Genomic DNA, 16,253 nt, shown 5'->3' on the forward strand with positions numbered 1-16,253 from the left:
CCTAGCTAAAAAAAAAACCTTTTAGCTCTATAAACTTAAGATATCATATCGTATAATAACAAATTAAGTAACCCTAAAATATTACTTAATATTGTAATTATCTATGCATTAGTTAATGTTGATCACACGATCGTTGGCTCAAAATAATTACAAAGATTACTAACTAATAACTGTAATTCCCTTAGTGCTTGCTTTTATTTAATTAACTATTTTATTTTGTTTGTGCATTACGAAGATACCACGACTAATAACTCGCATAAAATTAAGAATTACGGTAAAAGTTATACTTATATATTTATTGACAATAACATTTGTTGTTTTTAATCTGAAGATATAATTTTTGAATAATTCATGTTCATTATTTTTATTTGTAGTTCAACGGTTTTTAAATATGTTATTGTTTAATCTTTATAACACATTACTTAACTTCGATCATATAAAGGAAGAATCACCTTGATGACCCCGAAATCGACACTTTTGAAATGCTGTTTAAGGCGATCGATGAATTGTTTTGCATTAGCCATAGTTTTTCGTAATTCGATTCTGGTGGTTTCTAGTTGCTGTGGTATATCGAACTTTCCAACGACGACGTCGAGTGCCATTGCCAATTTCTTAACTATTGTACGTATGTTAGCCATGAAGTCATCTTGTGTTGTTGATTCAGGGTCAGGGTCAACAACCCTAAGAGATTTAAGACCCGTTTTCAGGAAAGTTACATCTTTGTCCTCTTGTAAACAGAGAAGATTTACGAAGTCGGTAAAAACTTCCTTCACCCAACGATCCTTGAAACGATTCGCCTCTATGATATTGTGTAGGCGACTCAAAACGACCACATACCGATAATACATCTCGGAGAACCGGATCATCATGAGTTTGAGAAAATTTAGGCACATTTTCTGATAGTTTATCAGGTAATATAAGGGAAATTTTTCGTCGTGTAATAAGCGAACCTTGTTGTAGGAGTTTCTAATAAAGTTGGAAAGATTTCCCCAGCCGATACTCACTTTGTATTCTTTCATGATATTATCCATAATCTGGTTATGACCAAAATCGTTCAGACACAAATCATTGAAAAACATCGAATTGTAACTATACCGCGTCAAGCCGCTTTTGCTGTTTGAGGTAATTATGCTATCGATTAAACTCATGTTTTTGGAGACACTTCTCTCTGTTGTCTTAAGTAATTCCTCCATGTTGTGTGCACGTATCGACGGGTCTGCTTCCAACATCACGCTTTTAGGACATTTAATATCCTCCAAGGTGTTCTTTAAATGTTCGCAAATTGATCTATTTTTTTTTGATAATGTACTTTTGGCATAACGATGACGATTGCTTACTATAGCCAACAATTTTACGTACAAATCAAAAATCCATAACGATGCAGAATTTGCCATGCCCAATGTGTACAAAGTGCTCATCTAAAACAAAACAAAACTTCTGGTTAAATTTTGAAAGGAAAATGCTGTATATATTATATTAGAGTGTCCCTTATTTTGGACTTTTTCAAAATGTTATGCTCCCAAGGTCTTAAACTAGTCTAGTGGGTGAAAAAAAAGGGCCTAAAAGTTTCACCGTCCTAACTTAATTTTTACCTGTGCCGCTGAACGCTGTCAAGTTTTCCATAAGAATAACATGGGATTATCGACATTCATTTTTCAATATTTTCTTAAGATAAAAAAATTATTTTGTCATAGCAATAATATATTGTTACATTTCATTCACAGGAATCAATCATTTGTTTCGCCTGCGTGAAAATCATAATCTTGCCTATATGTGCCGTAACAAATAAAATATATAAAAAAACTGGAAATTTAACTGGAAAACTCGATATTTTGACTCTGCATATGCACAAAATGGCTGACTAATTAATTTTTTTATTTTTCATTAAAAGTACTTGTTATACACAAGCGAATCACGTTGGTCCCATTTTTTTAAGATTTTTTTTTTTTAGAAAATATTGAAAAAAACTATTACAAAACTGTAATTCATACAGCTAACTTTCTAAGAACATCCAAATTGATTATTACATGTAAAATTAGTATGACGTACATCGTGTAACAAACAAATATATTATTAATTATGAAAAATAAGACAAAGTTCAAATGCTTTGATGAAAAACTATTGGTTTACATTTTGTTTTGTTTGAAACTTTTTAAAATATTTGCAATAACTTGAAAAGTTATTGACTTAAAGATCGGTCAAACAGAAAGCGGACTGTCCGCGCGGATAGGTCCGTCGAACTAGTCCGCCGATAGGCTGCGGATTGGATTAGTCAAACAGAATGCGGACAAGTTGGAGCGAACCAGTGTGAAAACTGCCACAACCAAGAGTGTACTGCTGGCTGTTTTTTTTAAAACTTTTTTATCTCACGTTTTCTGTTTTTATTTTCTTTTACAAAATGTCTAGCAGTTCTTCTGGCGAAGAAGGATTGCTTCTTCTGCTTGCCTTGAGTCAAGCAAGACGAAAAAAAAGAAATCGGGTACATGAACTAAATAAAAAAAGAAAAGAATTTGGGTAGTTTCACCGATTGTGCAGTGAATTGAGTTCTTTTGAAGACCGATTTTTTACATATTATTTCCGAATGTCTTGCGAACAGTTTGAGAACTTACATAATGTTTTAGAACATAAAATATCGATGTAATATGTTCGATAATTATAAAATAATAATAATACTCTAGAAGTGCTGATACGTGTAGAAAATCCAGTGTATTGTCTATAAAAAAATATATTTATAAATATATATATATATTTTTTTTTATTTCACAAAATTATTCCAGTCCGCTGCGAACTTGGTGAAAAAATACAACCATCCGTTTGTCTGCGTCTAGTATAGTACGCCGCGGTAGGCCGCTGTCTGTTTAACCAAAATGATGCATTTAAATAGAGTACAGAGTCCGCAGCGGACCGGCGACCTGTCCGCGTGGACAGTCCACTTTCTGTTTGACCGATCCTTAAAGCTCAACATTTTGAACTTTCCAGCGCTAAGCTCCAGTCTGATCGATGAGGACTTTTAGTATATTAAAGTACATATATCAATAATGCTTTTGAAAAAGACAAATTTTGGTTGGGATTTTTTTCGGCTTTTTTCCCTTTATTGACTGGCCAATTTTAGTGTATTTTTTTTTAATTTGTTTAAAATTTAAGAAAAATGTAAGAATCTGGAATTTTGTTCATATTGCTACAAAATGTGTCTTAACGCTAAAATGTTGGTAAGACAACAACGAAGTGCAAACATTATTGAATTATTTATGTTTACACCTACGATAAAAAAATGTGTTTTAGTTGCATTCACAGCTTTTCTCACTAAACAATATTATAATATAACATTTTTGAAAATAATATGCAAAATGTGTTTCGTGTTATTTTACAATGTTAGACAATATTCAAATTTTAATTGTTATTTCCAGAGTTCTATCAAATTTACCGTTCATTAATTCAACATTGATAAATCCGTTATATTTTAATTCCTATAATATCTTATCCACCGTCCAACTTGCGAAACCGTTAAAAATTATAATACTATATATAATATATAGTATTATAATTTATTATTTTAGTGTACTTATGTTTTAGGCTATAGGTATTCAATGTCGTCCCCAAAGCAAACAATCTTCTTTAATGCTCGAACCTACCAACTCTGTTTACTTTGTCACGCCCTTTTCTACACCCATACGGCCTATAAACGTCGGAATTGAAAAAGATGTGGTTAGTAGAATAAAGAGTGGTAAGGTAAGGTGGGATGAATCAACGTTGCATTTAGATTCGTTGAGAAAACGCAATTTTATAAAGTTGCACTAAGGCCAGCACATTAAGTGTTTGACATTGTATAAGGTAAACCAAAGTAAAACAAAATCGGCACTCGTTCGGCCGACTTAAAATATGTTTTAACGACAAATTGTCCAAAGTGTGGAAATTGCCTGACTATAGGTTATTACAATTTAACATTAATATGAATTCACCTGTTTCTGGGAGACATCCTCGTACGTTGCAATGATCGAAATGGTCTTAGACAAATCTGCATTGCTGTCCAAAAGTACTTGGGCAAGACTCAAATGGTTAATACTGCAAACCATGTACGTGCATTTCAGATAGTGTTTCTGAAACGGGTCGGACCAGAAGGTGGTAATGTCGGGTGTCCCGTAGCCGGTGTTGATCACGGTTGTGTCGTCCTTGTAGTTGATGTTGTCGGCCTTGTAGTTGGTGTTGTTGGCCTTGTAGTTGGTGTTGTTGGCCTTGTATATATAGCCGGTGTAGCCGTAGTCCGTTGTCGAATAATTTCTTGACCTACTCGACCCTATAGTTGAGACCATCCTTTTAGACATCGTCGAATTTCCCCCGCCGGCCACCACAAACGCCACTAGAACTCTACAGGACAAGACGATCGCCGCCAAACATTTTATCTGTCCGTTATTACCAAACGGCATGACGATGATGGTAATGTTTAGTATAGTTTAGTAAATAATATTACGTCGAATTAAGCAACGGCTAACACGTACACTAATACAAGATCTTAGTTGTTCTTGTCGTGTGAAATCCCAATCGAAATTATTATTGTACCGAAACAAAATCAATGGCTTAGGTGTTTTTCATTTTTTTTCAATCGATATTTGTCTTGTACTCGACAGCACCGTTAAAAACAGTATAATAATTCACGGACTTAAGTATAAAACAGTTATTTTTTTTCGAAGTAAACATAGTTTTTTTGTAATAACCATAGGCCATTTGAGTACAGGGTTATAAAATTGCACAAAAGGCCTTTTTAATTTTTTAAATATCCGTTTTTGCTAAAAATTCGTTTCATAGAAAACCATTGTTGTATTAATGAGAGTAACTTTTAATAATGAAACAGTGATATCCTGTACTATGTAACTTAAATTTAGTTATTATTCCCTTTATTTTTTGATATTTTAAGGTAAAAACGAAGTATTACATATTGTAGTTTACATAATGGCATAGGTGTTTCTTGTTCTGTTCCAGACGATATTTGTCTAAGTACTCGGCAGAAGTGTTAAAAACAGAGTTTAATACAAAATAGTTACAGGCGAACAAGAACAGTTTTTTTTGTTTATTAACCATAAAACATTTGAGTTCAGGGTTTCAAAATTGCACTGCCTATTTTTTGGAACGAAGTTCCTATTCGCGGGTTGGCGAGGGGACCTAGCCGAGAAAAAATGTTACGCGTTACGGAAAAGCGTTATGGAAACTATATGTGGTGCGGTCGGGCGTGATCGGTTCCCAGGAGTGAGTGGTATCGGGTTCAAATCCGGCTACCCTCACAACACTTTTTGCATTTTTTACAAATTTTTTTTCAACTTTCATGGTTATTTATGGTCATCTAACAACTTATAAAATATTTATATTTTATTACTACAGAATACATTTTTACCCTTAGAAGTACTTGACAACTGGCTGTTAACTTGCACTGGCTCTTTATCTCTCTTCCTTTTTCTCACTATCTACTGAGTTGCTTGAAACAGTGACTCTCTGACAAATAAATTTATGAATATAGTTATTTATTGCATCAGTAATCAAAATTAAAGATAGGGATGGGAAGAGAGAATGAGAGCCTGGCACGTTAATGGTTTTTTCTTATTCCTCACTTCAAATTCAATTTTCACGTGTTACTGCTTACAAATTTCTTATTCCTAATTAAAATTCTTTCACCCGTTTTACTAAAAGACGTTCGTAACTTAATAAAGAATATTATAATATATCTATATTTTTAATAAAGAAAAAAATTTTCTTTTCGAAACGTTTAATTTGTCTCTGAACAGTGATCATACACAATCTACGACAAATTATGGTACAACCATTGGGCATTGATGCTGTTTTTCCAGATATTTGAACAAATTTGAGTCAAAAATATACGTATCATATTTTAGTCATCGTAAATCAATAATTTCTATGATAGAATGTGAGATTTAGTAATATATAATAATATACATATGATAAATATATTTTATATCAATCACTTATTATAAATTAATCGAATACAACCATATGATATCTGAACTTCGTTCCTACCGAGGGTCCCGTGACCCACTCAGTTTTTTTTTTTTTTTTTATTGAAATATACTTTTTTTTATTTAAAAAATTCGTTTTATAGAAAAAGTTTGTACGTACTGGGTGAGAGTATGGTGTCACAAATAGTTTACTTATAGCTAGGTTGTTACATTGAATCACTCAATATCCTTGATACAATTTGTGGTTTATAAAACTGCTACTCGGAGGAGTTAATCTAGTAAAAAAAAGGTACAGTGTACACAACAATGAAAAAAAGCACAAATGATAGTAGAACCAATAGCCACTCAGCTACGCATCAAAGCTAAAAAAAAATTATTTTACCACTATACAGTTGAAATGTCATATTGTATAATGTCATTGTAAGTAGCTGAAAATTTTACCCGATATTGTAATTATCTATTTTGCTTGAACAATTTTATATGAAAAATTATAAATGCATTAGTTAATGTTTATCGTAGTTTTATTGGTCTAAAATAATTACAAAAATTACTAACTGTAGTCCCCTATGTGCTTGCTTTTATTTAATTAACTATTTTATTTTGCTTGTGCATTCGAAGACACCACGACTAATAACTCGCATAACATTAAGAATTACGGTAAAAATTATACTTATATATATTTATTGACAATAACATTTGTTTTTTTTTAATCTGGAGATATAATTTTTGAATAATTCATGTTCATGTTTTTTTTTTTATTGTAGTTCAACGGTTTTTAAATATGTTAATGTTTTATTCTTTATAACACATTAGTTATTTTCGATCATACAAAGGAAGAATCACCTTGATGACCCCAAAATCTACTCTTTTAAAATGCTGTTTAAGGCGATCGATGAATTGTTTTGCATTAGCCATAGTATTTCCTAATTCGATTCTGGTGGTTTCTAGTTGCTGTGGTATATCGAACTTTCCAACGACGACGTCGAGTGCCATTGCCAATTTCTTAATTATTGTACGTATTTTAGCCATAAAGTCATCTTGTGTTGTTGATTCAGGGTCAGGGTCAACAACCCTAAGAGATTTAAGACCCGTATTCAGGAAAGTTACATCTTTGTCCTCTTGTAAACAGAGAAGATTTACGAAGTCTGTAAAAACTTCCTTCAACCAACGATCCTTGTAACGATTCGCCTCTATGATATTGTGTAGGCGACTCAAAACGACCACATACTGATAGTACATCTCGGAAAACCGGATCATCATGAGTTTGAGAAAATTTAGGCACATTTTCTGATAGTTTATCAGGTAATATAAGGGAAATTTATCGTCGTGTAATAAGCGAACTTCCCTGTAGGAGTTTTCAGCAAAATTTGAAAAATTTCTCCAGACGATATTCAGTTTGTAATCTTTCATGATATTATCAATAATCTGGTTATAACCAAAATCGTTCAGACACAAATTACCGAAAAACATCGAAGTGTAACTATCGCGTGCCAAGCCGTTTTTGGTGTTTGAAGTAATTATGCTATCGATTAAACTCATGTTTTCGGAGACACGTCTCTCTGCTGTCTCAAGTAATTCCTCTATGTTGTGTGCGCGTATCGACGGGTCTGCTTCCAACATCTCGCTTTTAGGACATTTAATATCCTTCAAGGTGTTCTTTAAATGTTCGCAAATTGATCTATTTTTTTTTGATAATGTACTTTTGGCATAACGATGACGATTGCTTACTATAGCCAACAATTTTACGTACAAATCAAAAATCCATAACGATGCAGAATTTGCCATGCCCAATGTGTACAAAGTGCTCATCTAAAACAAAACAAAACTTCTGGTTAAATTTTGAAAGGAAAGTGCATTAAATATATATATATATGCTATAGAGAATTATTGTTGTGGTAAAGGCTTTAATTAAATATTTTATATCATAAAACCACAAGTGTTGCTTAAGTTTTTTCTTGGTACCGATATTTCATTTGACGGCCATTTGGTCATTTCCGTAAAAAAAAAACTGTCAAACGGTAATAACAAAATTAGAATTATAGAAATAGGTACTTAAGACAAAATTGATTGAATTTAGATTTGTTGTTAACACTGCAAGTGAAGACACTGGTACATTAATTGTTAATACTGCAATACATGTATCAAGCTATGATTCTATTGTTATTTTAGCTAGATAGAACATAATATAGGAAATAATATTTATTAAAAATACTACATTTTTTCAAACCAATAATGAAACTATATAGTATAAAAATAGTATAGTAATATAACTATAGTAAACAAATATAGATATTATTCAAATATACGTCAGATATTATTTTATATAATTAACTTTTTATAAACACTCGTTATTGTTTTACATAATATTTCTATGTGATAATTACACTAGTTTTATTAATTTTAAAATGTATAAAACTAACAGTGATATTGTATATTAATGTTAAAGTTATATATTAAAGTTCATTGTGAACGTGTAATAGTAATATAAAACTGTAATTCGTAAAGCTAACTTTTTAAGACTATCCAAATTGATTACATGTAAAAAAAGTATGTATATTGTGTTACAAACAAATATATTATTTATAATTAATTATGATAAATAAGACAAAGTACAAATTGATTTGATGAAAAACTATTAGTTTACATTTTTTTTGTTTGAAACTTTGTAAAATATTTACAATACTTTTCAAGTTATTGACTAAAGCTCAACATTTTGAACTTTCCGGCGCTAAGCTCCAGTCTGATCGATGAGGACTTTTAGTATATTTAAGTACATATATCAATAATGCTTTTGGAAAAGACAAATTTTGGCTGGGATTTTTTTCGGCTTTTTTCCCTATATTGACTGGTCAATTTTAGTGTATTTTTTTTATTTTGTTTAAGATTTAAGAAAAATTTAAGAATCTGGAATTTTGTTCATATTGCTACAAAATGTGTCTTAACGCTAAAATTTTGTTAAAACAAAAACGAACTGCAAACATTATTGAATTATTTATGTTTACACCTATGTTAAAAAAAATGTGTTGTAGTTGCATTAACAGCTTTATTTACAAAATAATATTATAATTTAACATTTTAAAAAAGAATATGCATAAAATATTATGTTGTGTATTTTACAATAGCAACATGTGTTTCGTAAAAAGGCTGGTAATAATTATTTAGTAACACTATATCAATATACCTACCTCCTTCCTAGGTCTCTCCTCCTACAACCAGCTATTTTTAATTGTCCATTAGGAAAAGGCATTTTTGTCTAATAACTGAAATGTTGTTTTTCGTGTTATTTTACAATGTTAGACAATATTCAAATTTATAATTGTTTTTTTCCAGAACTCTATAAAATTTACTTTTATAGCTATTCAATTTCGGCTCCAAAGCAAACATTCTTCTTTAATGCTCGAACCTACCAACTTAGTTTACTTTGTCACGCTCTTCTACACCCATACGGCCTATAAACGTCGGAATTGAAGAAGATGTGGTTAGTAGAACAAAGAGTAGTAAGGTAAGGTGGGATGAATTAACGTTGCATTTAGATTCGTTGAGAAAACGCAATTTTGCAACGTTGCACTAAGGCCAGTGCATTAAGTGTTTGACATTGTATAAGGTAAACCAAAGTAAAATTGCCTGACTAGTTGGTTACAATTTAACATTACTAGGAATTCACCTGTTTCTGGGAGACATCCTCGTACATTGCAATGATCGAAATGGTCTTAGGCAAATCTGCATTGCTGTCCAAAAGCACTTGGGCAAGACTCAAATGATTAATACTGCAAACCACGTACGTGCATTTCAGATAGTGTTTCTGAAACGGGTCGGACCAGAAGGTGGTAATGTCGGGTGTCCCGTAGCCGGTGTTGATCACGGTTGTGTCGTTATTGTAGTTGGTGTCGTTGGCCTTGTATGTATAGCCGGTGTTTGTTTCCGAACTACTTCTTGCCCTACTCGGCACTATAGTTGAGTCTATCGCTCTACATGCCGACGAACTACACCCTCCGGCCATCACAAACGTCACTAGAACTCTACAGGACAAGACGATCGCCGCTAAAAATGTTATCTGTCCGTTATTAACACAATGCATGACGATAATGGTAATCTTTAGTATAGTTCAGTAAATAATATTACGTCGAATAAAGCAACGGCTAACACATAAGAGAAGCTAAACACACAAGATCGTAGTTGCTATTGTCGTACGCAGAACCCAAACGATATTTTTGTAACGAAAACATAATAATTAATGGCATAGGTGTTTTCGTTTTGTTCCAGACGATATTTGTCTAAGTACTCGGCTTGAGCTTTAAAAACGGTGTTTGATATCAAAATAGTTACAGGTAAACAAGAACAGTTTTTTTTTGTTTATTACTAACGGCGCACAAAGTAAATAAAATAAATTGAAAATTGGTTAGTTCAAAATGTATCCTTCCAAACGACATTTTTCAATGTTTTTTAGTGTTGTCCTTTTTTTTTTATTTCAACGTTACTCCAAATCGTTGATAAATGAAAATGCATTAAAAAAAATCGTCAAGACAGAAAAATATTACTAGACTTCCATTGTCATTATATAATAATATTACCTATATCACGTTAAGCCTGACAACTCTCTGTACTAGAAAATATTGCAAAATTATTGTTGGTTAAGCCTAAACGTTTTTGTGTTTATTTTTTTAGCTTCGATTGTTACATTGTCTAGATATGTGAGTATGATAGATACATATGCTGACTATTTACAATGGATATACTAGCTAATGGGACATATTATGCTATAAAACTTTTTGGAGATCTCCGAAACAAATTCAAATATTAGGTACATTCCTTTCGGATACCAATGCCTTACTTTCTAAAATGATGTACAAGGGTGGCAACGTACTAGTGATAGAAGCTCGGCTACTAAGTGGCTGTCGCATCCTGCTAATTCGTAGAAATTTATTTAAAACTATCCGAATTGGTTTTTTAAGAGTGAAATGAAAGTACATTAAAATTCGTAGCAATATGAAATTTGACGTTTGAATATCTTTTAATTAAAACAACATTGTTTTGGGCAAACAAAATGTGTGCGTGTTTGCGCGGAATACTGTTGCAAACTACGCGGCACAAATCGAATTGATTTAGACATATTGGTTTTTGTTATCGACTATAGGCAGTCAATATTCGTTTTGTGGAGTCAAAAATTATGTCGTCTAAACTATTTATTATGAGAAAACATTTTACCGTTAAGATTTTAATTGCTCTAGTCGTTGTGTGCATCAAACACCAGACGAACAGTTTCATTAGTACCCCTGTTGACCTGTTGAAGCAAGTCAACCATGTTTGCAGTGATAAACATTGGCAAAAGATGCGGTTCGTTTCACTCAACTACGAATTGGGCTGTATAATGAAGGGTAACGTATCTAGTACATTCGGTTCAATCGACAAGTTGAAAATTTTCCCTTACCTAATGGAATGCGGTTACGGACAAGAATTGCATGACTTTCTCTGGTTAACAATTTACACGGACGATGAGTGCAAAAGTCTGTCACGAAAGATCGACCGTGAGGATTGTTGGAATGATCTCAAAGATTGTGTCGAATATGGTGCGTTTACAGTATTTGAACTGTTGCGCACACTTGAGCTGGTACAGTCTTCCTTTGAAACTTAAACTCCAAGACTATTTAACGGAATTTTATAGTCGATTCAAAGATTTCTCGAAACATATGACCCTTTAAGGAAATTCAAAGACGGAGAAATAAATAACACAGGACAAATCCTGATTCTCGCCAACGCCCTAGGGAACATTTTGAACGCCAACTGTGTGCCAGAACATAGTGTCTTCATAATAGACGATTTAAACTATGAATATATAACGCAAAAAATGGAAGGGCATCTCTACGATTTGTATACAACCAGATTGAATATTTACATAACACTCATAAGCGAACACTTGAGCCAACTTGGTATTTTTTACAACGTGGACACAGACAAAATGGAGTATATTACTCCTATTCAAAGTGACCAGTAAATTCAACAATACAGAAACACAGATAAGATAACTATTTTTTTTTTATCATTATAAAAATTGTAACCAGTTAAAATGCATAACGTTAAATGTGTCCCACTAACGTGTTATACTGTTATAAGTTATAACTTATGTTAATTAAATTTAATAATTATTTTTAGATAAGTTAGTTAAATTTATGCAATATTATAATAAAATATAACAGTGTGAAATATAAAAGGTGTTTTTAACGATTATGTAATTTTGAATAAAGTACCTAGTTATAAATTGAGATTAAGTGCATTTAAAACTCAACTATAAAATATAATTATTTTAAAAAAGAACTTTTTTAAGTATTGAAAAAAAATTGCATTGAAGGGATTTGACAGTAATGAAATTCATATAGGTTATTCAAACAATGCTTAGTCATACAGACTAAAAAAAAGATCATTCTATTACTCTTAAAATCAAGCAATTAAAAACAAAATTTGATAATTTTTTAAATTTTAACTCTAATTGCCTGTAAGTTCTTCGGTTCACTCCTAAGAACAGAAATTGAACCTGAAAGGTACTTTAAAATACCAAAAATTAAAAATTACCATAAAAATAACCAACAAATATTCATTAGATCTAGGATGTACAGAATCTATTTCTCCATTTCTTTATTTTAAGTTTAGTGATTGGATTTAAGGTTTGAAAATTACACTGATCTTAGGCATTAACAAATTGACACGCAAGAAGTACCATCTAATAACTTATCAACAATTAAATTAGTAGAAACAAAGATTAAAACGTTACATAATATTAACATTATAGTTTTAAACATACAACTAAACAAAGGATCGGTGATATTATTGAAGCACAGAGAAATAGAAATTCTTCAAATATTACTGTGTTTGAATTCCCTAGAAGTGTTCCTTACAGACAACTCTGCCTTTAGAAAACCTTAAAATAAATTTGTCAACAATGACCTCTGCTATGCTGGACATAGAATATTATGGATATTATGTCACCACAAAATTAAAACTCAAAAAGTTAACAAATAGTTAGCAAGACACCTTTCCTCAATGATACCACAACACGAGGGGGCGTTAAAGCAGAAGAAATCTCGAGGATTTTAAATAGGTACACAGTAAGACATATTGTATACAATAATTGTGCTACACGTGTATATTTTTTTTTCAGTGTGAGTACACACATACATTTCGTGGCAGTATGATATATGACTTTTAATTAAAACGACTATCTTAGGTAAACACTGTGTGCATGTTTGTTCGCTATTGTACGGACTGCTGTTACAAGCTACGCGGCACAAATCCAATTAATTTAGTCTTTTTTTTGTTTGTGTTATCGACTATAGGTAGTTCATATTCCTTTTGCAGAGTCAAAAATTATGTCGTCTACGCGATTTATTATGAGAAAACATTTTACCGTAAAGATTTTAATTGCTCTAGTCGTTGTGTGCATCAAACACCAGACGAATAGTTTCATTAGTACCCCTGTTGACCTGTTGAAGCAAGTCAACCATATTTGCAGTGATGAACATTGGCAGAAGATGCGGTTCGTTTCGATCAACTGCGAGCTGGGCCGTATAACGAAGGGTAATATATCTAGTAGATTCAGTTCAATGGAAAAGTTGAAAGTTTTCCCTTATCTGATGCAATGCGGTTACGGACCAGAATTGCATGACTTTCTCTGGTTAATGGTTTATACAGGTGATGAGTGCAAAAGTGTATCGCCAAATATCGACCGTGATATTTCGGATTGTGGTATTGGTCTCAAAATAATGGTCGATTACGGTGCGTTTATAGTACTTGAACTATTGCGCACACTTGAATTGATGCATCAATATTCCGACCAAACTATACTTCCAAGTCCATTTTACGGAATTTTGTCGTCGATTCGAAAATTTCTCCAAACATACGACCCTTTTAGGAAATTCAATGACGGAGAAATAAATAACACAAGACAAATCCTGATTCTCGCCAACGCCCTAGGGAACATTTTGAACGCCAACTGCGTGCCAGAACAGAGTGTCTTCATAATAGACGATTTAAACCATGAATATATCACGCAAAAAATGGAAGGGCATCTCTACGATTTCTATATAACCAGATTGAATATTTACATAACACGCATAAGCGAACACTTGATCAATCTTGGCTTTTATTACAACAGGGAGGCAGACAAAATGGTTTTTGATATTCCTAGTGACTAACACCGGTAATTTCAGAATTACAAAAACCCAGATAATATAACTATTTTATTGTTTTTTTGTCATTATTAATATTGTAACCAGTTAAAAATGTTAAATGTGTCTTGTTGACGTGTTATATTGTTAAATTTATGAAGCATAATTTTTTTTTTGCAATAGGTGAAATGTATTTTAATATTATTTTTCGACAAATGAATTCAGTGTATTTAATAAATGTAATAAAAATCAACAGTGTGTTAAATATAAATTGCGTTTTTATTAATTTTGTAATTTGCAACGAAGTAATAATAATTTAAAAACTATTTTATATTTATATTATTTAAGTGTCAATATTACAATTATTTATGTTCTTACTGATCCGACCAATTCTTTTATTATATTTTTATAACTACCGACTACCTCAAATAAAGTTATTTAAGAGTTTAGAATTAGTACTAGGCTAGGAATTAATGCCTTATCTTGCGCTTAAGTTTAATCAATTTAACTTTTTAATTTAGTTTTTTTTTAGTTTCTGTAATAAATGTAATGTAGATATCACTACTTTGATAGGTTGACTTTTTTGGGAGGGGGTCTACAACTTGGCCCTTTTTCACTGTTAGGTTTTTGTTGGAAATTTAATTTAGCGAGATATATGTTAAACTTAGACACCTGGTACCTTATTGTTGTGCGACAAGACACCCTATTATAGAAAAAGAATGACGCCTAGTAGAATAACAAAATAGTGAACATTTGTATATGCCATTTTGTTCACATTTTATTAAATAAGTGGTAAAAACTTATTTTATCATATTATTATAGAGTGCTAACTGCTCAACAATAAAGAGGTTTTTCTTTCTTTTGTGTGGTCATGCTGGTTTTAGTTCTTTTGTTTACTTTACATACCTACCTCAAATATTCGTGAAGAAACAATAACTGTAAAAACGGGCAAAGCGAAATAGGTACTTCAATCAAGCGGCGTGTGCGCATTAAAATAGGGGCAAAATATCATGATAACAATATATTATAATACAAACAAGTCGAATGTCGTTCACGAGATTCACCTCTCCACCGGTCGGCCATGCGTCAGGATAGGTTTATGATAATATGCTTCGTATGGGTAATATTATAGTATATAATATAGTGTATCGGTTTGCATTGGTATTATTTTTGTAACCGTACTGTAGGTATACCTACACACACGACACGATATTAGTATAATAATAATACTAAATGTATGTGTCTAAAACCGTCATCGTTGTCGTATTGCTCGCAATAGTCGGAAGTCCGTACAATCACGAATACATCTTGAGAAATCATAAATACCTACCCTTTGTGTGTGATGTCACCGAAGTCACGAAGGGCAGCAGCAGCAGCAGCGGCAGCAGCTGTATAGGTACCCGAACGATGTTAAGACACGCGCATAAACAATGGTCGTGTCACCGCTTGTGTGTGCCACTAAGTTAAAAAAAAAAAAATTATTATTACGAGTAGTCGGTTCATACTAGGTTAAGTTAGGTTTTGCCGTTTTCGAAGACGCCCTATTTTTTTTCTTTTAAATACTTAAATACGACCGCCGTTAAATCCGTCATAATGTTAAACCTAAGCTGGTCCACGAGAATCGCGCAAATACCATTATTACGGATGACTTGTGTTTATGTATAGGTATTAAAAAATATTATTATTACTACTATACTATCTCATAACGGTCGACTTGCAACCATTCCGCTAAAACATATTCGCTATAAACCGATTTACTTTTCTTTTAAATCGCTATTTGCGTAAGACCTATATAGAATCACTAGGTCTTCGGATTTCTTTATTACTGAACTTAGCCCCGGGTTAGTGGTTAACTTGAAGACTTTTACCGTCCATCTATTTTGCGTTTGGAATTTTATTTTAAACGGTTTATACATAGCTTAAAATATGTACAAGGTTATCACTTATCGCATCTCTACCCCCTCCCCTCTTGTGATTTTTCAATATTATGAAATTACTAAATATTTACCTTTTTTATTATTTTTCATAGGTCTATCAACTTTTGAAACTTAAATCAAAACGTTTACCTTTAATTCGCTTTTTAATAGTAGAATAATTTTCTGAACATTGTGACTAACCAGTTAGTTGGTCA

General features: G+C 32.1%; 1 protein-coding gene across 1 annotated transcript; it reads right to left on the bottom strand.

The window, feature by feature from the left end:
* Window positions 1-422: 422 nt before the first annotated feature.
* Window positions 423-10,115, bottom strand: LOC126846310 (uncharacterized). Its single transcript, XM_050585621.1, has 3 exons — window positions 9,628-10,115; window positions 7,305-7,772; window positions 423-950 (listed from the first exon to the last, which is right to left on the bottom strand). Exons 1-3 carry the CDS (start codon window positions 10,039-10,041, stop codon window positions 423-425), a joined length of 1,410 nt encoding a protein of 469 aa, XP_050441578.1. The 5' UTR covers window positions 10,042-10,115.
* Window positions 10,116-16,253: the final 6,138 nt, after the last annotated feature.

This window comes from Adelges cooleyi, unplaced genomic scaffold (genome assembly GCF_023614345.1).
Source record: "Adelges cooleyi isolate 19-005CV unplaced genomic scaffold, UGA_ACOO_1.1 ACOO_flye_CR_arks_rails_tigmint_CR_PRNA_9, whole genome shotgun sequence".
Taxonomy (NCBI): Eukaryota; Metazoa; Arthropoda; class Insecta; order Hemiptera; family Adelgidae; genus Adelges; species Adelges cooleyi.